Source organism: Malaya genurostris, chromosome 3 (genome assembly GCF_030247185.1).
Source record: "Malaya genurostris strain Urasoe2022 chromosome 3, Malgen_1.1, whole genome shotgun sequence".
Classification (NCBI taxonomy): Eukaryota; Metazoa; Arthropoda; class Insecta; order Diptera; family Culicidae; genus Malaya; species Malaya genurostris.
This window is the reverse complement of record NC_080572.1, coordinates 46958913-46985172: the sequence shown is the minus strand read 5'-3', so window position 1 is coordinate 46985172 and position 26260 is coordinate 46958913. Positions and strand designations below refer to the sequence as shown.

Below are 26260 nucleotides of genomic sequence, written 5' to 3'. Positions count from 1 at the left end.
CACCAGTGACGGTGATGATTTCCGACTTCAAAGCATTCCGTACTGAGCTTTCTACTTTTCTCCCGGAAGTAAAAGTCTCATTTCAAATCGGACGAAGAGGAGAATGTCGAGTCTTGGTGGATGGATTGGAAGATTACGAACGTCTTATTCGATATTTGTCCAAGAAACTTCATAAATTTTATTCATATGATATAAAATCAGACAGACCCTTCAAGGCTGTCTTGAAAGGATTATCAAATGATCAAAGTATAGATGAAATTAAAAATGAACTAAAAGAATTGCTTGGTTTTGCCCCTTCCCAAGTAATACTTATGAAAAAAAAAGAGCGAATGGTACTTCTAAACCACGCTCTGGAATTTCCCATGAACTTTACCTAATACACTTCAATCGAAGTGATGTAAACAATTTGAAAACTTTAGAAAAAATACGTTTCATTTCCCACATTAAAATTCATTGGGAACATTATAAACGGCATAATCGTATTGCAAACTTAACGCAATGTCGTCGTTGCCAAGGCTTCGGTCATGGAACCAAAAATTGTCATATGGATATACGGTGTTTGAATTGTGGTAAATCACATTCGAAAGACGTTTGTCCAATGAATGAAACCACTGATAAATTTTCATGTTCAAATTGCAATGGAAATCGTAAATCCAATTATTTGAAATGTCCTGTCAGGGAAAAAATTTTAAACGCTCGTTCGCTTAGACAACAAGTCAAATCAACGACCTTAAATTTACAGAACATACCTGAAAATCAAAAAACCGTTACAAATGCCACGCCTAAGTCTTCTAAGGCACTGATTTCTTCGAATTTGAAACAAAAAACAGGTACGCCTGCCAATTCGTCTTCTAACGAAAACAATTTATTGACAGGTAGATCGACTTCGTCATCATCTTCTTCTAATGTCAGTTATGCTGGTATATTAGGTAGAAAACTACCTCCTATTTCTTCTAATGTAAATAATTCTAACGAAACCAATTTATTAATAGGTAGACCGGCCAAATCATCTTCTTCTAATGGCAGTCTACCTACCAATATTCCTTCAATGCCATTCGCTTCTTTAAATGAAGTCGATTTAGGCGATATAACTGAAAATAAAATGATATACCTACAAGATCAACTTTTTCAAATGATCATCCAAATGAATTCGACTTCATCTCTTTTTGAAGCATTTCAAATCGGATGGCAATTTGCAAATAATATTATAATGAATTTAAAATTTAACAGTGATGTTAAATAAATATTTGAATATTTTAAATTGGAATGCTCGATCTTTGAAATCGAGTGAAGATGAATTTTATAATTTTCTCGAAGTTCACAAAATCCATATTGCCATTGTGACAGAAACTTTTCTTAAACCAAATGTCAAATTGAAAAGTAATCCACGTTATGTGGTTCATCGATTTGACAGGTTTACTGGAATGGGTGGTGGAGTTGCCATTTTTGTCCAACGGCAAATTAAACATCGAATTTTACCTTCTTTCAATACTACACAGAAAGAAATAATGAAATTTACACGAGATGTAAATCAATAGTAACATGGAATAGACATGGGTTGAATCGAAATTTTGATTGAAAACCTTCATCGATGCAAAACTAAATTAAATTGCATTGAATTTTTAATGAATATAACTGTATCTTTCAATTAACGCTTATTTTGCGATTAAATTGTATTGAAACGTACAGTATTGTAAACTAATTTTATGTTTAATTACCTGCTCCAAATATGTGCATGAAAATAGATGTAAATTCACAAAATATTTTTATCTGTGTAAAGTTATTGAAAGCTTGGGAATCGAAGTTGAAACCATTCATGGAATTTATTTCATCGCTGGAGCATATTTGCCATTCCAATGCACCGGCGAACAATTAAATTTCTTTAAAGGCGATTTGCAAAAACTTACAAGATATCGATCGAAATTTTTCATAATAGGGGACTTAAATGCTAAGCATGTCCAGTGGAATTGTAGGCAAAATAACAGTAATGGTAAAATACTTCATAATCAACTCTCAGCTGGTTACTTCACAGTTCTTCATCCCAGTAATCCGACTTGCTTCTCTTCCGTGAAAAACCCGTCTATAATTGATCTGGTTCTAACAGATCAAAGTCACATTTGTAGTGAACCGATTACACATGCTGACTTTGACTCAGATCATCTTCCAGTAACATTCAGACTTTCCAACGGAGCTATAATTAATCCAATTAGTTCTATTTTCAACTATCATAGAGCTAATTGGTTGAATTACAGATCTCACATTGAAAATCATGTGGATCATGAAACTATTTTAGAAAATTCTGCGGACATCGACACAGAAATTGATAATTTGAATCATTATATTATCGAAGCTAGAAATCTTTCAGTTCCCAAAGCTCAAACTAAATTAAATTCTCCTATCATCGATGACAATCTTCAACTGCTCATTCGGTTGAAGAATGTTCGTCGACGACAATATCAACGTTCTCGTGATCCTGCTATGAAAAATATAGTTAAGGATTTACAAAAAGAAATTAAACATAGATTTACTCTTTTGCGAAATGAAAATTTCGCTAAAGAAGTTGAACAAATTAAACCATACTCTAAACCTTTCTGGAAACTTTCTAAGGTTCTTAAGAAACCTCAGAAACCAATTCCTGCTCTCAAGGAAGGAAATCAAATACTTCTTACAAATGGCGAAAAAGCTCAAAAACTTGCTCAGCAGTTCGAGAGTGTCCACAATTTTAATTTGAACGTTGTGAGTCCTATTGAAAATGAAGTCTCACTGAAATATGATCATATTTCAACCCAAGTGTTATCACACGATGACATTATTGAGACGAATTTTGATGAAATTAAATCAATTATTAGAAAACTTAAAAACATGAAGGCTCCTGGTAATGATGGAATTTTTAATATTCTTATTAAAAATCTTCCCGATGTTGCCTTGAGACTCCTGGTTAAAATTTTCAACAAGTGTTTTTCATTAGCTTATTTTCTTCTATCAGTAAACTTTTTGAAAAAATTATCTTGTTGAGAATGATGACTCATATAAATGAGAATTCAATTTTTTTACCAGAGCAGTTTGGATTTCGTCATGAACATTCAACTACTCATCAACTTGTCAGAGTAACGAACATGATAAAATCAAATAAATCTTCTGGGTTATCCACTGGAGTTGCTCTTCTAGACATAGAAAAAGCATTCGACAGTGTTTGGCACAAAGGTTTAATAGCAAAAATGTCTGATTTCCAGTTTCCTATTTATTTGATCAAAATGATTCAAAATTATTTAACTGATCGTACTCTTCAGGTTAGCTATCAGAATTGTAAATCTGAATTGCTACCCGTACGAGCCGGTGTTCCGCAGGGTTCGAGTGTAGCTCCAATCTTGTATAATATTTTCACTTCTGATCTTCCAAATCTACCCGTTGGTTGTCAGAAATCGCTATTCTGTGACGACACAAGTCTGTTAGCCACAGGTAGAAATCTAAGAGTGATCTGAAGTCGCCTACAAAGAAGTTTAAATATTTTCAGTGATTATCTGTCAAAATGGAAAATTAAACCAAATGCAGCAAAAACGCAATTAATTATCTTTCCTCATAAGCCAAGAGCTTCTTTTCTTAAACCAAACAATAATCACATTCTCAAATTGAATGGTTTGGAGTTGACATGGTCTGATCAAGCAGAATACTTAGGTTTAACGTATGGCAAATACTCACTTTCAAGGATCACATTGAAGGAATCCAGGCAAAGTGTAATAAATATATTAAATGTTTATATCCTCTTATAAACAGAAATTCTAAGCTCTGTCTAAAAAACAAATTGTTAATTTATAAACAAATTTTCAGACCAGCCATGCTTTATGCGGTACCAATTTGGTCAAGCTGTTGTTCCACCAGGAAGAAAACGCTTCAAAGGATTCAGAATAAAATTCTGAAAATGATTTTGAAGCGTCCTCCCTGGTTTAGTACAAATGAGTTACACAGACTCACAAATATAGAACCATTAGATGTAATGTCACATAATATTATAAGCAAATTCCGACAAAAATCGATGCAATCTTCAATTGAATCGATTCGCTGTCTGTATTAGTTTGTAAGTTAGTATATAAGTTCCTTTTCCCCATTACACAATACAAGTAGGTTTAGAATTTTCCCTACACAAAAATCTCAGAATTGCGGAAGCAAATAATGTCCTCATGGTAATAACCAAATCATATATATAATAGGGCTGAAAAGTCACCACTTGTGGCTGAACACCCAATTGAAATCTTAATAATTTAATTTTAACTCTTATTCCAATAAATAGTTATTTAAAAAAAAAAATTTACCGTAGAAGGGATTCAAAGCCGTAACTTACCCTATCCGAGGAAATCGAGTTTGCATGAGAAGCCTTGAGAAAGTCTACACAGATCAATGAATTGTCAAAATTCGTCCGACATCCTGCCTTCTAGAGAACAGTCCACATATCGCATCACCGTTCTAATTCACACTCTGCTTCTGTATCCAGACACTGATTTGAGATTTTGTGGTTTATTTCGTTACCTTGGGAGTCAATAAAAGTTGCTTCACTCTTCTCCGTGTTGCAAGTCACGAATCGAAACCGATATGAGTATCCGGTACCGTCGACTTCCTACGTAAAAGTTGTCAAAGTGCACACAAATTTAGTGATGTTGAAGTGAAACAAATGCTAGCTAATTATTGAGCGATCGGTAAATTTTCTTTGAAGCTGAATCTGTAGAGTAAACTTCTTTACAGCAGTCTAATATCTGCAGGAAACACTTCCCGTTTCACTACTAGCAATCATCGCAAGCATAAAATTGACCTCATTGACACACTTCCGATGACCCCACCAAGAATATCCTTGAGCTGCATCGAAAGCCGTGGCTATCTCTAGTTCATTACGTGGCTGGTTCCTTGACTTCACACCCGTTGGGTTCAACTCTGGGTTCGGAGCAATTCATTTGTCTCATTGAAATAGATCGTTCTGTGCTGTGTTGTTTCCTGTGTCTGTGTGTGAGCGTCTCCGTTTTATTTTATTCCGGTCTGTCTCTATGTGCGCTAGCGTCACAGCCTTTCGTGCTTATCAGACAGAACACCACGATCCAATGGAAGGAAGGAAGGAACGAAGGAAGGAAGGAGGGTGCGCGCGGAACCATGATTACCGAGTTACTGCATCGATGGCTGCGGGTGACCTAGTTTCTCGTGCTTTGGCCGCAATAGGAACATAAATGATAAACTTCCCCCTATCGCGCCGCTATTATCTGACTATGTCTCGATAGATTCGGCGCAGGATTTTTACCTTCGGTGAAATTCTTCGATACCGATGTTGGAGTGTGACGAGGTGATCAAAACAGAAAGATGAACAACCGGTAACCGGTTCAGCGGTGGAGTCTGGCTCGATCATGATCCCAAATATAATTCTGTAGCACACAACGACGGCGTGTTCCAGTTAGTGGTGATTTTGATTTGACGTTGGAATTCGAATCTCGCTGAATGTGTGAGAGATCGAGCGTGCGTGCGAGTGAGGCGCAAGATCGATCCTATATCTGATCGTTGATCCTTATTTATGGCGGGTTGATGGCTTCGTTGAGATGCGGTTTTTTCTCACTCTACCAAATCAGGTCTCGGCAGATTAATGTCGCTTTGATATTGAAGGTTGTAGGATCCTTTCTCCAAGTTTGCAAAAAAAAATTGAAGCCCGTTTTTTTTTCTACCAGTCGAATACTGATTTACATTTTCGATTGTACGCTTTGACATGGCAGCAAGGAATCGATTATCGGATCGTTATTTATTCTGCTTTGAACATTTGAGAAAAAGAATACATTTCTTGGAATTCGGGTTCTCCTTTAAAATGTTTGCATAAATTTGCAGCTGCACCGCTGGTTAATTCTTCGACAAGGGGTGTTGAACCTCTCTTGATGAGTTCAGCTTGTGTAACAAAGGAACGTACTAAGTTATTATTTAATATATGTTGTATTCTAATATATTATCAAACCTTTACAAATTTCTTTACAACCTTCCAGAACATAATCTGCTTCACGTTCGAGAGATGGAAATAGTTGTTTAACATATTGAAACAAAAATTACTTGCCTCTCATAACTTTTTAATTGGTTGTTATTTTATACTCGATTACATGTATCAACCCGAAACTCTGAGACGGGATTCTAGATCCGGATGAAATTCAATATCAATCGATTGAGCAATAGAATCTTAAATTGGAATCTATGTTTGTTAAACACAGTTTATCCACCTTTGAAAACATTCAAGTGTTCATGGAGAGGAAGTAACCAGTTCAAGTGTTTGGGGAGAGGAAGGGAGTAAGCGTTTCATCTTCATCTTATCAGTGAACAGCAGTTAAAATTCGACCGCGCAACTTTACTTGCTAAACAAACGCAAAGTGTTCTCTATCTACGTTCTACACTGCAATTTTAGAAAATTACGTCGAAAAGCGACGTCTTCTGAAAATGAATATGAATTCCAATTCGGATCCTGAAGAAATTCAGCAGCAGTAGTTGTAAAAGTTGGTTCAATCGTTCCACACTCCAGCGTATAGAAACTAAAGTGCAGAAAATGATCATCTATAATTTTTAAAGTACACAATTAACCCAGCTCCTTGAAAAACGATTCTGAACAAAATATGAGCATGGGTAGTGGTGCCAAATGGCGGTCAAAGTTTGGAAATTTTCAGTCCTAAAAATCGCCAAAGGTAGAGTACGTGAAATTACCGTAATCGAGAGAATTTTTTTAAGCCAAATGGCTTCGAATTGCATGAACCGGAAACCCCTTTGTATGATGATTGTTTTAAATTGAATATTTTCAAAATTTAACCGCCATATGGTATCACTTAACCATGTCAAATTTAGATCCAATTTTGGCATGGCGATTGTTTTTGTGGTGCTGAAACTACAATTTTCGAAAATTAAAGAAATCATTTTTTGACACCCCAGTTCTGGTTTACATGAAATTTCTGAAATCAGCCTTTTGGTTATGACATATGTCTTGGGAATGCATGAAACGTCGAAAACTGATATCAATTTGAAGAAATATACCCTGATCCCCTTTTCATAAGTAGATGGTTTCATGTCAAACTTTGAGAATTGTTCTTCGTGTATAAAATGAACCGCCTATGTCATGTAACAGTTATCGAAACAGACAGAAATTCGAAGTTGCAACATCTGAGGTGTACGGTGGATGAGGTAACACCTTCCATTTTGGCGTTCAAAAGTATTTTTTATTTGAAAGATATTTTATTCAGGCCTATTTGCGTACAAGCTTTACGTGGCCGATTGAGCTGAGTTTTTAGATAAATTTTTTTTTGTATTGGATCTCGTTGTCACCATTTTTCTAGGGGAAGAGGAGCTTCCGTTTCCCTCCTGCGAGGATTGAGGGGCAGTTTGTTCGCGGTTCGTCTCGTCATCCATTGCCGCATCGGTGGTATTGTTGTTGATTTCGTTGCTAGTTGCTGTAGATGCGTCTTGTTGTACATTGTTTGCAGTTGCTGGTTGGTTGGATGTTAAGTTGTCAACTGCAGCTGGTGTACTTTGTTCTATAGGGGATACTTTGGATGGTTTCGTTGAAGGGGATGCTTCACTGTTGTTGGTGACTGTCACAGGTGTACTGGGGTTGCTTGGGGTTGATGTGAAGGAAGCACCGTTGTCCTTTGGTGTGGTTGTCTCCTTGTTCAGTTTATCACATGGCTTACCGTAGTGAACAGCTTTTTGGCAATATTGACATGTGGCCATCTGATTGTCATAGGTAACAAGTGATTTGCACGGGATTCTTGTATCCTGACCGAATGTCACATGAGAAGGTATAGGCCTCCTCAAGCGCATGCGTAACAAACGTACGCCATTTAGAATACCGGGGAATAAATTCTTCCACTTTTCTTTTTCGATAGAAAGAATCTCTCCGTATTGGGACATAGTTTTGCGAATATAAGGATCGATGACACTTGAGGGAAGATCATGCACACGCGCTTCTATAGCACTATCTTCCATATATACTGGAATGTTGTACTTGATATTTTCATGCTTCCCATAATGCACATTATTATTGTCTTTTGCGAATTGAATTGCATCCAACTCTTTATAGAACTGGATATAAACAACATTATTGGTCTTATTGCATTGAAGTGCACACGTTTAATGTCAAGATGCATTTGCTCCTTAAGCAAACCTTCAAGTTCTCGTATCGAAGGTCGAATTTTGCACGGCTTGAAGTCAACAATAATTGTATTCTTTCGTGTCGGCGGTAGCTTTTGTTAGTTTGGTTCACTCATTTTCGAGGTCTACTGTTCACTACACAATACTGTACTAGGTTTCTTCTGTCCCCAACGTAAGTGGTTTTGTTTTATCGACTGACTTGGATGAGATGTGAAAGCGAACTGGCGTTCAAAAGTATGTTCACTATGCCATTATTGTGTGGTTGTGCATTATTTTGCCTCTCACTAGTTTCCGGTTGTTTCTGGCAGAAATTCTTGGCTCAAATGCCTCAATTGCTGACAGTAGAATCCTCTTGTCTTTTTTTTTTGAATGCCGTGCTGGTCCCACCAAATACAAAGCATCATCGATTACCCCATGATTTTGAAATACGTTTAAAATTGTCGTACAAGACTCTTTCTTCATCTTCAGTATCACTACGATGTCATCTACAACGTCTCTAAACAGCTCTTTCCATTAATTCGTACGGCGTTTAAAAGCTTTGTTTGTTAACCATTTGATTTTGGGACATATTAAAATAGCCTGGGAGTCACTTCTAATTTGGCAACTGTTTTGCCAAATAAACCATCTGATTCTGATGATGATTTCTGGTTTTCATTCGCGCTCTCCATCTTGCGTTACAAAAATTAGCTCTTTTGAACGTTTAAAATCAGTATTCGCATGTTTCTACTGATGAAGAATGCTTCCCACATGTCTTGCACAATATTCGGTGGCTTTCAGTGGGTATTTTTGCAAGTGAAGGCAAAAAACTTTTCTGGGGCACAAAACGCGAAATATTCAAAACTAGAAAATAATATTTTTATACAATTGTCGAACATTTAGACCAGCTTATGCTATTCTGATCTGAAGCGGGATACGAAATAGCTAACGCTTTTATATCTTCACACCGCCATCTGGTTTAAATCCCTCGGAACTTACTTGTAGACCGATGAACAATTAACCCCCTCTGAGTGAACCAGACAAAATTAGTATAACTAGACAAATGTGCCTTGTGTTTGAGTATTTTGTATTTGCTTTTCTTAAAGATTTCCGTCATAACAGACAAATAACTAAATAAATCATGAATTCATTTATTTGCCTGTTATGACGTAAGTCGGCATGAACTTACTTTAGTTGAGCAGTTTCACCGGGAATCACAATTTCTTTTTTCAATTTATTTTTGTAATTAACGGTTTCTACCAAATTTTGCATAAGCATTATTTACAACCAAATGAAAAATTTGGACCACTACTTTGTCAATTTTTACCTGGCTGAGCAGCGAAGGCAAAAAGCAAGCGTTCGTATTACACTCCTTTCGTGGAATTTTATCTTCTGTTTCAACTGGACTTCGCAGCCCATTCATGGCGTGGTTCTACATGGCTGGTGCTACGGTTCTGCTGACACTAAGACTCCTTCCAAGTCGGGGATCAAACATACGATAGCTGGCTTGTAAGATCAGTACACTATACAACACACGATAAATAATCACGGTCTCCTACACAACATAACAATAAATATAATAAAAAGAACGGGTGTGTACTGTCAGAGACATAACTGGATGTCGTGAATACGAATAAAACTGATACGATTTCTTTATACTTTCGAATTCGAATTGATAATTGATCGATTGTGTGAATTGTGAAATTTTCCCCCTTTTCACTACTAGAATTTGAAACGATTTTTCACGTCGATTATCTCATTTCGGATTTGCATATTTCATTGAAAGTAACTATCATGATGCTGTACAGGATTCATTTCTGCCTTTTAGAATGATCAAATTGTGGAATTCTCTACGATATTTAGCACAGTTCGGAACGATTTTCGCACAGCGAAAAGTGCACGAAGCAAATCAAATTATTTTGGATTGTCACTAAACTGATGATTTTTACCTTCGATTTGCAAAGAAGTCATCTTAATAGTTCTTTAGATAACATTTAGAGCCATTAGAACGGGTGATTTTATATGTTGTCCACTTTTCGTTTTCTTTCTCTCCAATGCAAACGACCAGCAGCTCTGCTGTCTGATGCAATCGCTCTTGCTTGCTTGCTTGTTCTAGCTTTGCGAATAAACCGCTACACATCGGCTCGCAGTGTCAAATGATGCCAAACTGGTTTAATGCGTCTTCTCGCCTTGACGACCGGAAGGTAAATGAGAACTACGACCTGTGCGTTTCATTTTTTCAATCACGCAGAAGGTGCGCTCTCCGATATCGCTGCTTGAATGCGTCTTCTCGCCCTGACGTCTGCTTCCATCCAACACGCAAGAAGAAATAATCGATTTTCCACCACGATTCCCCTTTTATAACGTTCAGTTGAAGATATGTACCTACCTACCTCAAAATCGTCGTCCTTGCGCGAAAAACCCAAGCGAAAGTAAAGAGTTTTCCGCGTTGTTTTCAAATTTTGAGAAAACTTAATTTTCGAGTTGTTTGTGGTTATCTCACACTGTTCAAAATATTATCCTAAATTCCTGATCATATTTTTGATGAAATAATGAAAGAATTACGTGGCTGCCGTTAATACAAGTCGAGATATTTACGATTAAGTTCTGCTCATTCTTCCGTATAGCTAATTTTGAAAAGGCGCCCCATAGTAAAGTAAGCCGTATTCACGACAAAAAGCGCTGAGATGTTTGTATTTTCCTGATGTGCAATTAATTGTTATTAATTAAAATAGCAAAATCCCAGTGGAAATGATTTCCTTTCAAGAGATCTACAATGATACAGACTAACAAAAATTTATACAAGAATGAATTACTGTTCACAGTTTGTGAAACAAGGAATACATTAAGGAACTACATTAATTAAATATCTCGCTCAGTCTATACTTAAAATGACTATGCTCAGTCTAGCTCCGAATAAGGCACGGCTGGATGTTTTTTTGTATGTCAAATGGAAGTGCGTTATATTTTATTGGACCAGCAAAAAGAATCCTTCTTTGACCAATGTTGGTGACTGCTCGAACGCGAAACAAGTTGTTACTACGACGTGCTTGAGTGGATAATAGGGATAGAGCGAGAAGACTGGTGTGTTTGTGATGAACAGAGAAGGTGATTGGTTAGAAGGTGCCGGTCGTGAGGCGACTGGGATCGGAACATGTTCGATGTTCGCTGTACCAACTTGGTGTTGTCGTGGTCGGTGTTGGTGTGTCTACCGAAGCTTAAACTTGTCAACTCTATGAAAGATTTCAATCCAACAGTCTAATCTTTGTTTTATTACTGAGGAATCGTTTTCGTCTTTCACTTCAACAAAAGAGAGTATCAATACCAACGTCACTCGTTTCCGTACGACAAGGCTGAAAGAGTAAACGAAAGACAAAACAAAAATTTCGAAACTACTATTCGAGTTTTGTCGTTGACTGGACAAAATTTGCTAACGGAGCAGAGAGTGACATTTATTTTTCGTCATTTTTGTCTATTCTGAGGCGATAAAAATGATTATTAGTCATTGTAACTGGAACTGTTAATGGAATGTAAAATGTATTTCAAATAAGTACACTCATTTTTATTAACTCTGTTGTCTATCACAGCTCAGGGTGGCGGAAATAGTAAACGCGTGAGCACGGAATGCATAAGAACGCAAGTTCGAGTCCTGCCTCTGGGTGTATCCTTTTTCCAAAAAATCATCTTTTTTGTGAGTTTTCATTCATTTGACTTTTCAATCTGTTTTTCCGTTCAGGTATTGCAGAAAAAATATGTTTTACATCGAATCGACTGACGGTTATTTAAAATATACCTAAGCATCACCACTCACATCAGTATACACAATAACTATTTAAATAAGAATTCCAGTATCTAAGTTCTAAGTGATTTCAAATGTTGGGAATTCAACTTAATGTAAGATTAACCTCACTCCAAGTATAGTTTAGTAATATCCAAAAAGTACTTATTTCTGTTTCGGAATAATGATCTTTTTCTCTACTATCGAGATTTTTGAAATTCGCACGAAGGACATTGCAGTTCAGTGCAGATAAGTGTATTGCTAACGGAATTAACTTTACGTCTGCTTGGCGGTATAAGTTGAACCGACACAATTTGGTTGATTGTGATTATGAATGTTCTCAGTTTTGCTAAATGCTTTCGAAACTATTAGATTTCAATATTTCTGTCATAACTGAAACTCAAAACCGTATACTTCTTACTCATTGAAACAAATTGTCGTCACATTCGTCGTCATGTCCGAGTCCGCTTCCGTAAACCGATTCAGCAGAACCCTCCAGGTTAGTGAATGCATTGGATAGAACCTTTTAGGCTAACCAATATTTTTTCTCGCCACAGTATAGTTACAGAATTATATGCCAGATACAACGACACCTCAGACGACGCAGCATGCAAGCGCTCCGAGCCGGATCGGATTTGGGACGTCTCCACCAGAATGCGGAAATATTCGGAGAAGGACCATCATTGCTTACTCCCAAGCCTTAACGATGGGTTCTTCCACTGCAGGCTTGTGTAATTTGTGATTGTTAGGATTCTAGTAGCGGAATGTTTTGACGGGAATAATAACCGCAACGGGACGGGATTGTTTTGGTTTGGAGAATCGATTGTTAAAAGAAAAAAAAAACAAATCAAAGTAGAATTTAGTGTTGCGCGATACGGTAGCTGAAGAGAGCGTTTTAACAATTGTTACTTGTTGATTGGTTGGTTGATTCTAGAAGCGGGAAGCGTGAGGCCTTTGGTAGTGAAGAGTGTTGTCGCAGATAGAGTAGATTTTTATACTGTTGAACAAGTGAAGAACTACCCGCGTGTGTGGATTGACCCGAAGCTCCAAAATGATGAAAAGAAGATGGTCCAACAATGGCGGCTTCACGTCGCTGCGCATGCTGGACGAGAGCAGCTCCGAGGTAACTTCGTCCTCGGCTGCACTAGTCATGTCCCCCGGGATGACTATGTCACCGACCTCACTCGGTTCGCCCGAGTATAACGATCTGGAACTGTGGAGTGCCTACGAGGAGAACGCCTACAACGGGCACTCGGTTTTATCGAACGGAAACAACAACGTCGGAGGTTGCGGAGCGGCCGGCAATATGCTCATGAACGGAATCGTGGCCAACAACAACCTGAACGGAATGATGAACATGGCCGGACAGGCCGTGCAGGCCAACGGGAACAACATCCAGCACATCGTCGGTAATTTGATTAGTGGGATGACCCAGAACCAGACGCTGATACCGCCGCTTCCGTCGATCATTCAGAACACGATCATGAACACGCCCCGCAGTGAATCGGTTAACTCGATTTCGTCAGGTGAGTGGCATTTTTTATTGAATTGATTTCGAAACTCCAAGTCCCTTCTAAGTTGATTCACCGAAGCAGGAAGAAACCGTTATAATACCGCTGGTGGTAATAAATCGAACAAAAACATCTCATCAAAGTGACCAATTACTTCAACAATAGCGTTTGTATATTTTAGCTCGTGACCCAGTAAAAAAAAAAATGCCTGTAATGCATATTTCACGTTTGTCGAATCGAATAGAAAAAAATTCCCTCCCATTTAAAAACACAAACTCAGACCGGTTAAAGTAAACTCATTAGCACAAGGAGCCGAAGCCGAAGGTGCTTTATCATCATCTTTCACCTTGTAAAGTATTTCCATGCAATCAAATAACCAACCAACCAACCAACCGACAGACTGGTATCACCTCAAGCTTTCCTTACTTGGGTACTTATCCTCCCTGGTTAAACAAAAAAAAACACAACCCTTTTTTTCACTATTTCGATGAGCAGAAAATTGCATCGCACCACAGCGCACCAGTCAGAAGACGAAGACAAGGGGTGCAATTCAGCGAAACCCCGAAACTGTGTCAATGATGACGATGACGCCGACTACGCCGAGGACGCCGACGACGACAACGACGATGGCCAGCTCTTTGTTGTTTGGTGCTAAATGACGTACACACACGATTGCGATTGCCAGACGCGATCTGTCTGTTCGGCTAGACACCGTTGCACTTTCCCTAGCTCACCCAGAGCACACTGTCAATCTGGAGTTCCGGATGCAAACTGGGCCATAGTCTTATTACTACTTTTAACGGGGACCTCATTCTGCTTCTCTAAGCCTTCCTAAACAGACATCAGGCAATCTGGTGATTCCTTCTTTGTTGGCTGGTGGTTGTCACGTCAGCCAGGCTGATTTCATTGTTTCAACGAACCAAGCTGGGGCGATGTTTTAGTAACGCGAAATCTACCGCGATATCTTCCAAGGACGCTCGACGCCGTCATCAACAACGACGGCAATAGGCGAAGGCCTACCGTGTGCCGTCTGTGGGCCGGAATACCAATGTAGGTCGTGATAATAAACTTGAACACCGGGTTTTTTTTTCGCCATAGTGCTCGCGGTCTGATGTTGCGAAACTTCATGTGCTAATTTCGACGGTCGGTTTCGGCGATGAAATGCGAATGACCTGGTTGACATTGGAGGCGGGTAAGCTGTTCGATAGATTTTTACATGCTGGCATCTGTTGAAATTAGTTTCATTTCGCTATACCTAATGAACGAAATTTCAAATTTCAAACCGTATCGATTCCGTTGCATTTTACTAGATCAAATGCAAATAAAAAATTTCTAAACTTAGGTATCTAGCAAAATACACCTCAAACCTCCATTTACGAACTAAAGCGGGAGTTTTCGAATATATCAATATCGGAGCGGATGTGATTCCGGTTTATCGATTTTTCTTGAAAATCCCTTACAATACAAGGTGAGATGAAAAAACTGCAACCAACTTCAGACTGCTGTCATTTCTAAACCGCTCGTCCCACAGCTGTCAGATTTATTCTAGTGACAGCTCATTATATTATTTACAAGCGCACAAAAGCATTTTGGTGGGAATTTTTCAGAAAAAAAGTTATTTGTGATGGAATTCAAGTGTGATAGTGTGATTGCTTTGCATTTGGCTGGAAAACCACAAGTGGCTATCGTTAGAGCCCTCCAGCATTTAAAAGTGAATAAATCTTTTGTGTCTCGTACCATCGCTCGTTACCGTGATACTGGTAGCGTAGCCCGACGTCAAGGAAGTGGACGAAAAAAAACAGCAACATCGGCAGAAATGGTTCGAAAAGTGAAGAAGAGAATTGAACGAAATCCGCGTCGCAGTGGCCGAAAAATGGCTCGTGAGCTGAACATATCGCAATATGCCATTCGGCAAATATTGAAAAATGAGCTTGGACTAAAGCCATTGAAGTTCCAAAAAATGCAAGATCTTACTGATGCGCAAAAAAAAGTTAGACTCGAAAAAGCTAAAGAGTTGCTTCGCTTGGCCGAAAGTGGTGAACTGCCGAATTTGGTTTTCTCCGATGAGAAACCATTCGTTATCCAGCAGTTTGTAAACAAACAAAATGATCGTGTTTACTTGCCAGAGAGGTCAGCTGAAAATTTGCAACTTCGGTTGGCCACCAGAACTCAAAAGCCGGCCATGGTGATGGTGTGGGCCGCCATAACAGCCGATGGTCGCTCGCCGCTCGTATTCATCGACCGTGGGGTCAAAATAAATGCGCAAATCTATCGCGAAAATATTTTGGAGGGAGTTCTGAAGCCCTGGGCACGCAAACATTTCGGCCGCAGACCTTGGACATTCCAACAGGACTCAGCACCATCGCACTCAGCACGCGCCACCCAAGAATGGTTAAGAAATGAGGTTCCTCGCTTCATTTCCACCGCACAATGGCCACCAAAATCTCCGGATGCCAATCCGTTGGACTATTGTGCCTGGGGTATTTTGGAAAGCAAGGTTGGCACTAAAAAATACCAAAGTGTCGATCATCTCAAGCAAGCGCTTCGCCGAGAATGGGACAAAATACCGCAGAGCCACTTTCGGGCAGCGTGTGATGGTTTCATTGGCCGTTTGAAGGCCATAGTTCGTGCCAAAGGTGGCCAATTCGAACAAATCTAAACCGATTCTCAAATTTGATGTTATTTCCGACATTTTTTGCTTTCATTCAATAAAATTTAAAAAAAAAATGAAAAAATTATGGCGTTTTACTTTGTTGCAGTTTTTTCATCTCACCTTGTATAATTATTTTCGGAACGGGTTTGATGAGTATATATCGGAAAGCGATGTTGCAAGCCGTTTCAAAATCCAAGATGGCTGCTTCCGGTTCTACGATATACTATGGCATCATTCGAATTCGGAGTTTTTGTAGCAGATTTGACGAATAGAGAAAAACAATACTTGAACTCGAATCAAAATCCGAGATGGCCACTTCTGGTTAATCGGTATTCCTTTAAAATCATTACAATATGGGTTCATGTCGTTAAACGATGCTTGATGTTGTTTTAAAATCCAAGATGGCGACATCCGTTTTATAGATATTCTTTGAAAACCATTACGGAAACGGTATTTTCGGAACGAATTTGAGCTTGAGCTTGAGCTTGAGCTTGAGCGACCACCCCTGGTTGCTACTCCGTTACTGATCGTGATTAGCTGAAATTGTACAGGGAGTTTCTAGATGATCCGACCTGGGACTGGCAAATCATCTTTCAATGTACATCTTCTGGTAATCCCAGAATTCATTGATCAGTACCGGCGCCGGCCAGGCCCGAACGTAGATCGTCTAAGGAATGGGAAGGGATGTTAGTCCAACACTTGTTGTTACTAGAGGTCGTATATACTACTGCGCACTCCACAGGTGTCATGGGAGAAGGATATTTGTTAGTAAAAATTTCAGTATTGGTAGTATTAGCGCACGACTCAGTATGTTCCGGTTTCAAGATGCTTGGATGCACCAGATTAAAACTCACTGACTTCCCGAGCGAACGTTTCAACAATATCCTATATTGAAGTCCCGGGAAGTCTTGATTCACAGCTCTTATTCGAGGAAACTGAAGAAAAATTTGTAATACTATCGCGTACAGAATAAAAAATACGTGATACAAAATAAACGAGAGAATAGGATTTAGACAAAATAGTTGATTCATTGCATTAACATATTCCAAACAGTTGTTATAAAATCATTTTAAATCACCAAATAAAGGTCAACAGATTTCACGTGCGTCTTGATTCTGTATTATTTCCGCTCTATTATTTTAATTATTTATTAAAATTAATAAATGGTTATATTGGTTGATCTGGGCAGCCGGCTACCGAGAAAAATATTAATTTATTGTTTGAAATATTATTATCAAGTGTTTTTCACTATGTATTCAATATATCGATATATGTTACCTCTGTTATTAACTTTGTTATATCAACGGATTTGCGCAATAGTTGATTTTTATCATTCAATTTATAATCCTGAAAGACAATCAATAACATGAAAGAAGAAAACATTCCCAATAAAACTTTTCTCCGAAGCTAGACGGAAATTGATAGGTTGAATGAAGAGATAATTTAGTAAAATAGAGTAATCAGAAGTGAAACCTTGAAAATATCTGATAACTGAAAGGAAAAAGAAACTCCTGCAATTGTCGCCTTTTACGACATGGAAGCAGGAACCCAGTGGATCTATTCTTGGTTCATTTTTTTCCGCCGGATTCCACACGGCATCTAGGCTGGTACTGTCCGGAGAGAGCTAATAGGTACTATCAATCTCCTAGTGGACCCCAGCCCCTGGTATTTTCGAACGAATTTGATGAGCAAAACATCGCAAAACACTGTTTTATACCGTTTCAAATTCCGGTTCATCGATATTTCTTGGCAACCACTACTATAAAATTATGTTGAAACGAAGTTGATGAGTGGATACCGGATAAGTATGTGTCAAGTCATTATAAAATCCAAAATGGCGACTTCCGATATTATTTAGAAACCATTACAATTTAATTTTCAGTATTTTACAGTATTTTCTAGACGGATTTAATGATTAGATGTGGTAAATCAATGTTTGATGACGTTTCAAAACCAAACTTAACGATTTCTGCCTTATCGATATTCCTTGAAAACCATCACAAAATAACTTTTTTTAACCAATTTGATGAGAAGATACCGTAAAAAGATGTTTAAGTCGTTTCAAAATCGAAAATGGCGTCTTCCGTTTCCTCAACATTTTATAAAAACCATTACAAAAATGGTATTTTCGGAACGGATATGCTATAGAACCATGTTTAAGATCGTTTCAAAATCTAAAATGGTGACTTCCGGATGATAGATATTTTTCAAAAATCTTCAGAGTGTGTATATTTTCATATCAAATTTGACGGCTAGGTAACAAAAAATGGTTTTTCAAATTCTACTGGTTCAATCCATTCCAGAAACATTCTCATTTTTATTGTTTTAACATAGTAGCGATAGACCGGAAGTTGTCATCTTGAATTTTCGATCTCATGTGTCATTTGCCGGTATTTATTCATCAAATCTGTATCGAAAATATTTGTATTGTAGAGCATTCTTAGGAATATTGTTAAATCGGAAGTCACCATCTTGGATTTTGAAACAAAATTAAACATCGTTTCACGACATCTGCTTATCAATTTCCTTACAAAAATATTGTAATGGTTCTCAAGAAATATCGATGAAGTCGCCATTTTGGATTATAAAACGACTTCAAACATCCGAAATCTGCTTATAAAATCCGTTTCGAAAATTCTCGTATTGTAATGGTTTTCAGCAATATCGAGGAACCGGAAGTCGTCATCGGCATCTACTCATCAAACCCGTTCCGAAAATACTCATATTGTACTATATTTCAAGGAATATCGAAGATCCGGAAGTTATCATCCTGGATTTTGAAACGCGAATAAACATTCATTCATAGTATGGGTTTTCAAAGAATAGCGGAAGTCACAATTTTGAATTAAAAATAAATGACATCAAACATCGTTTCACAACATCTACTCATCAAATCCTTTCCGAAAATACTCACATTGTAATGTTTTCAGGGAATTTCGATAAACTAGAAGTCGCCATCTTGGATTACTCATTGAATCCATTCAAAAAATATTCATATTGTAATGATTTTCAAGGAATGGCTTCAAACCAGAAGCCGTCATCTTGGAATCCGGTTCGAATAAAACTTTGTACCTCCAGGAGCCAGAAGCGATGATCCGGTATATCCAAAATCAACGTATTTGGTCATCAACTAACCATACCTGAATAATTGAAGAATTATACGGCTATTTGAATATATTTAGTTTGATTTTTGCCTGTCTTGTACAAAAACACGCTCCTGAAGATGGTACTTTTATATCTATCAGTCTGTAATTCCGGAACCGTATCCGGATGAAACTCGGTAGGGTTATATGGAGTTATAAGACCCTTTCATTTGAACCTAAACTTGTGAAAATTGGATGAACGGTTTTTGAGAAAATGAAGTGCATTTTTGTAGTTCATTTTGTACATTTTACCCCATAACTCTGGAACCAGCTGCCGGATTTAGATGTAATTCAATAGCAGGTAATGGGACTATAAGGCCTTCAATTTGAATCTAAGTTGAAGAAGAAATCGGTTGAGCGGTCTCTGAGGAAATCGAGTGCGTTTTTTCTTCATTTTTTTTTTGCACATTTTACCCCTTTACTCTCGAACCGGAAGTTCGATCCGAGCAAAATTCAATAGATTTTTCATTTTAATCTAAGTTTGTGAAAATTGGTCCATCTCCGAGAATCGAGTGCATACTTTTGTTCCATACACATGTACGTGTACATATATGTACACACAAATACATACACATATATACACGCGCAGACACACATTCACACACTGAAATTTTGCATACTCGACGAACTGAGTCGAACCGGGCCTCGGTTCAAAAGTCGGTCACAGTGATTGCATAATCTTTATATATGATAAAGGACAAACATTGCAAAACCTTTCCGTACGCTAGTAATTCCCGTGCAGCGCCATCCATCCGGAAAATCTTAAGATGCGAAATAAATAAGGATTGCGATTAATCAAACACGATTTTCTTTGAAAAAGCAACTTTTTGGTTGTAGGTTTGAGTGAAGCATGCCTGGTTGAGTAACAGTACCGCTGTCGTTAAGCATACTGTTTAACCTTCTGTAAATTATATATTTCGAAATTCTTCACAGAGCGGAAATTTTGTTGCTTGAAACTATTCACGTATAATTCGAATACAACAAAAATCCTAGAAATTTACAACCGAAGCTTTTTGAAGTTCTATAAGACTATAATATTCTATAAGGGATCTTCAGGAGAACAATGAAACGAAGTCGAAGATTTTGGATTCAGGGACGACACTGTTTTTGTGACTAGTATCATTCTTAGAAGAATGTTTTTCCGTGCGTTCCGATCAATAATAGCTAAGCCAAATTGCTATATTTGAAATAAATAGCAACTCAAAGCTTACCTTTATTCGTACTCATCACAACGTCAAGCCCTTGAATTTACTGCTTAGAATGCAATTGGAATTTTATTCCTGTTACTCTGATAAATATTTCGAGACATGAAGAATTTATATTTTATGAACTTTGTTTTCATTACATCACTACGAACGAGAAACAGGCCGAAGAAAGACACAGTGCTAAAATATGGGAAAAAGCATCGCCCAGAGCGAGGACTCGAACCTACAACCCTCTCCGTACCACTTTGCCAACTGAGCTACTCTGGTACATGAGTGAGCACGTTCCAGTAAGCAACCTGCTTAAATGGTGCTGAACACGTGCATGATACTTTGTATGCGCCGCACAGTGGTTCGAATCAATAAAAACGTGACATAAATCAGTAGCTGCCAAACCGTTCTTTTAATGCATAAAAGGAGTAGATGCTATAGAACCATGTTTAAGATTTTTTTTTTACAAATATATATACCGCGTAATTTGATTCTATCTCTAATTGTTCATGGCCTACTTTGACAAAAAATATAACCATAACTTTTTTTTCTGAAGAGATAGAATTTTTTTTCTCTTACAAAGTTTTAGAACTATTGAATATAATTTACTCTGTCAAATATACCAAAAGTCTAGGTCGCACCGTTTCGGATATACAAAGCGTTTTCATTTCAGTTTTTTATTCATAACTTCAATTCAGTTTTTTATTCATAACTTGTTTCGAGTAATTTTTTTATGCATACTTAGTTTGGAATAATTGTGAAAATAAAAAATCCCATATTTTTGTTGAAGGTAGTGCATAGGTTTGTTGTTTCCTGGCAAAATTATACATCATTTTAGCCTTTTTTACCTATGATAAAACCTTACACCGAAGCGAAATATGAAAGTTTATGCAGCTGATTTTTACAAAATTTATAGAAAAAGATATGCTCAGTACTATAAAAAAAATCTAAGTGGAACTCGATGGAACTTTTTTAGGCCTTTTCAAAGTTAGTTTTAGTTATTGAATTATGACAACCCCCTTAAAACTAGTTTTCTAATCAAAACTTGTTTCAAGTTAGATTTTATACACACTTTATTTGGAATAATTGTAGAAAATACTTATCGGAAAATTTTCCAATTTATTTTCCAATGAGAATATCCTGAGTACTATTCGTGTGACTCATTTTTACTATGGCCATGCTGAAACCATGAATGGTTAAGAAACGGAGAGCGTAACGCGTAACCGTAGCTCACCAGTTCACCGCACTGGTAAGCAAGGATGCCAGACTCACAGATTAATCTGTGTTTCACAGATTTTCAACCTTTTACACGGATTTCAAAAATGGCACAGATTCTCCGAGATTTCTGAAAATAGGCACAGATTTACACAGATTCTGAAATCGATTATAGATTTTTAAAATTGATCACAGTTCAGCACCAAAAATCACAGAGTGGTACGAAATAGTGAGGGTTTTTGGATGGTCATATATTTTTGAAAAAATGACCTGGCATCCCTGCTGGTAAGGTGAAAGCTACGAACTGAACGAATCTTCGGATCTTGGAGAGCGAGTTATAAATGAGTAGAAATGTGTACATGAGTGACTTTTTCCTGTTCTCAGACCTCAAGAGAATGCTCGCTGGTAAAAAATTTAGAAGCAATGAAGAGGTAATCGCTGAAACTGAGGCCTATTTTGAGGCAAAGGACAAATCGTACTACAAAAATGGTATCGAAAAGTTGGAAGATCGCTATAATCGTTGTATCGCCTCTGATGGCAATTATGTTGAATAATAAAAACGAATTTTGGCAAAAAAATGTGTGTTTCTATTAAACGATACGAACATTTCAGCCGAACTGTTATATGTTAACCTTGCACAAACCGTAAAAGCCTGCGCGGTATCAAAACCCATAAATGGAGAAATTTGAATTTTTCTCTGTGCTGTTAATAATAATAGGAAGACAAACACGAGAAAAGGTCCTAAGTGCAAATGAAAGTTTCTCTTTGTTTACTCTCTCTTTCGAGAATTACGGCTAAATCAGCAATCCTTCAATCTAACACTTCACATAGGATAATAGCCAAAACCATCAACTTTCGATAGGCACTGTAGAATTTGTTGAAAATTACTGGAATTTACCGTAATAATTGGAAGACAAAGTAAACCAAGAGAAACTGTCATTTGCACTTGGGACCTTTTCTAATGTTTATCGAGATGGGTTAAAATCATCATTGATTGATTGATTAATTAAAAATTCTTCTGACATCGTCCAACCATTGTTCCAATCCGAAACTCAAAAAATTATTATGTTATGAAAACTTGAACTTGAAAACAAACGACTTTATAACCTAAATTTTTTTTCGAGAAATTTCATATTACACCCCTCGAAATTTTTTTTTCCTGGCTACGCACCTGGTTATGAACGTTACGGCAGATCTGACAGCATCAACATCTCGCAACCGATGTTGTTTTTGCTTACGATATCGTATTCTACTTCTTTTCTTTCCGCCAACATATACCTACCTATTATGTAGAAGCAGACACCCTAGGCGAGTGCCTATCTGTTGACCCAATTATTCAACGAACGACTTGCGTGAGCTTGTAACTTTGTTGGTATATCCCAAAATAAAACCCATCGTAACACACTGTCGTCCAACATGACGACAACATGGCGATGAAAGTGGCACGGAAGTAAGAAATTTCCGAAGAGCCCTCTGCAGGAGTAGAGTGAAGTCCACAGTGATATATGTCGATTGTTGAGCAAATGGGGAGGGGTTCGAGTGTATCTAGGGTTTAATGGAAATTTCATAAATTTTCACAGATGGCAATTATGACCGATGTTTGTCACATTCATCGTCGGACCGTTTGAAATGATTTATGTTAGTTTAGTGGAGCAACATTTCACCTTCAAATCCTAGCGTGATTTTTTTTCCCTTTCGATGTTAGCCTACGCCTACGCGCAGATTCATCATCGAATGAGGGGAAAATGGTAGTAAATAGCAGTATAGCGGCAAAGAAAAGAAGACCCACCACGCGAACCTGTCGCAACTTCTGGTGATGCTTTTGGATCCTAATATTTTTGGTTGAAATATGACACACATACCGCTGCCACCACATTTTGATTTCGGTCAAGCCGTCGCAGTTTGACTTAGAAGGCGGGTGACACGATCCATCTGAACGGTCGTAATTTGTCTTGTTAACGCGGTTTGTTTGTGAACTGGACGGTTCCGTTGATGGTGGAGGCAATTCAGATCCACGCGAAGTTTGCCTGACACGTGCCTGTCATTAACCGGATCTTGGTGGCCATGATTGGCGAGAGCTATCAATCAAGGTTGCCAGATTTTGATGATTACAACTCCGTAGAATCTCCTCTGAAATTCAAATTACACCCAAAACAACGGATCTAAGTTGAGTGGCAATTTTATGATGATGCCTAAGAAATCGACCAACGAAAACGGCTCTTTTTTATCAATGGTATCTTGAAAGAGAAATGACCAGAAAAATCGGGAGAACCAGAAAAAATTGAGAATTAAGTTACACCGGGAAAAAATTCAAAGCGAAATCCGCGAAAAATATGGCAAGCCCAAATATGAGCATCATGATTTTAGCATCATGATTTTTTTTAAATTCAACAAACGAAAAGTAGGAGGCAATACCCAATTTTGTGTTTGAGCAAGAAGTTCAGTCAATGTGTTGAAAGAGCTTATTGTCCCATACAGGTTCTATATTGAACAATCCATTGCAAATAGCTCCAACGATTTTATAAGAGTTTAACAGTAGTATCAAATTAATCAGAAAGCATCAAAGCTTTCTTAGTTGTTATCAGTAACAGCACAATGAAAGCTTGTAATGAAAAATAAGGATAATTTGGATGCTTCTGTTGTTTTTTTTATTAATTTTGGGAATAAATCTACAAAACACTTTTAAAATTGTTGACAAAGCCACAGGGTAACATCGGGAAATGTTTAATATAATTAATAAACATTTTTTGGAGCTTTCATGTTACTAAGTTCGCTAATGGTTGCCCAAATTTCATCATAATTTGTTCCAGTAATGTCATCTTGAGACAATACTTGTGTTATACGTGTTTAATAGAACTCACAGAATTGGAAAAGTTAACGACTTTGACTATATCCACCGTTTACAGGGAGTATTAGAATGTTTTCATTGAGAGCTGAAACTGGTTTCCAAGGACTTGTAAAGAGCCTTAGAAAGGTTTAGAATGTGGTTTGATTAGGCAAAAGAACAGTTGAAAAGTGTCCATCACAGCACGAATATTCATATGAGTGTTTCGTTCATTGGAAAAACGTTTTTGCAAGCGAACAACCACATCATGGCCGAAGCCCTGGCAATAACGATATTGTGTTAGACTCGTAGTGCCATCATGCCGTTCATAATTTTTCCATCGAACCGAAATTTCCGCTTTCACTTCCGGATGAAACGAAGAAAGCTCAGCATGAAATGTTTTGAAATTGCAGGCATAGATTGTTGTTGGTTTTGCAGAGCAACAAGCGTCAACAATTTTGGAAGGATATGGTTCTGTGTCACTAAAACTCGTTTGGAAGTTTCTATTCGACAATTGAACAAGTTCAAAGATCATACGGCTGTCACTTCAGGTTCCGGATATATGGTGGTATAAGTGACGTAACCGACAAAACGCGTTATTTTTTTACCACTCGATATTCTCAGAGATGGCTGAGCCGATTTTAACAAATCTAGGTTCATTTGAAAGCTCCTATTGAGTTGTGGATCAAGTTCGAAGATCAAACGACTGTGACTTCTGATGCCGGTTCTAGGTTCGTTTGAAAACTACTGCCGAATTTTGGATGAATTTTAAAAATGAAATGATTGTCTGGTTCTGAAGATATAATAGTACAAGTGACGTGCTCGACTAACCGCTGAATTTTCTTGAGAATGACTCAATGAATTTCGATAAACTCAGGCTTATTTGAAAGTTAACAATGTCATGTTATGTGTGACTTAACCGTCAAATCCCAGTATAATTCAATGCAACAAAATTTCTCGGAGATGAAAGAATCGATTTTGAAAGATTTATACTCGTTTGAAAGTTATTATTAAGGAGTGTATCGAAAATAAGCTATCCACATACATTAGTGTTGTACGCATGTATTTGTGATGGTTTTTTATGCTCACATCACAGCATGCTGTGCGTTTGGCTGTCAGCTTGTTTGTGCGGTTGAAATTCTGCGTTTTCAAAATGTCGCTTATTGGAAAGAAAATGAAAATTAAGATTCTGGACACATGGCTAAGCGAGAAGGGTATTACTATGCGAAAATTGGCGAAGTGGTTTGGAATTCATCATGCCAGTGTTAAAACCATCATTAATAAGTTTGGGGAACACTATTCTTTGGATGAGCTACCAGGAATAGGCAGAAAACACGGTTCTTCCAACCCGAAACTGAACCAGAAAGTGGTATCTCTAATCATGAAGAACAAATCAATGTCAATACGTGATTTGGCCAAAAAAGCAGGAAAGCGTCGGAATGATCTAGCGTATCGAGAGGCGAAATCACCTGAAGATATACAAGAAGCAGAAAATCTCGAAACAAAGTGTAGAACAGAAGAAGCGAGCAGCAACAAGGACCCGGAAATTATATTCGCGTCTTTTGCATCCGTTTTGATGGACGATGAGACTTATTTAAAGGAGGACTCAAAAACCCTTCCAAGTCCACAATACTTTACTATCGTCGTTGGGGAGGATGTGAGCGATGCGGACAGGTCGATTCAAGTGGAGAAATTAGGTCGAAAACTACTGGTATGGCAAGCAATATGTTCCTGTGGTTTGAAGTCAACCTTTTTTCACACTATCGGAACTATAAATGCAGAAATCTATCGATCTGAGTGTCTTCAGAAGAGATTACTGCCT

The 26260-nt window shown here is 37.7% G+C and overlaps 1 protein-coding gene across 4 annotated transcripts in view; it reads left to right on the top strand.

Annotated features, from left to right (window-relative positions):
- Positions 1-26260, top strand: part of LOC131439359 (ecdysone receptor) — a 632366-nt gene that overhangs the window by 430924 nt on the left and 175182 nt on the right. The window contains exon 2 of one of the 4 annotated variants that reach the window (XM_058610277.1): positions 12462-13425. The exons of 2 other annotated variants lie outside the window; for them this stretch is intronic. In XM_058610277.1, the coding sequence (XP_058466260.1) occupies positions 12951-13425 (475 nt within the window). In that variant the 5' untranslated portion in view covers positions 12462-12950. Of the gene's footprint in view, positions 1-12456; positions 13426-26260 lie in introns of all 4 variants that reach the window. One more of the 4 variants, XM_058610276.1, reaches the window with a different exon arrangement.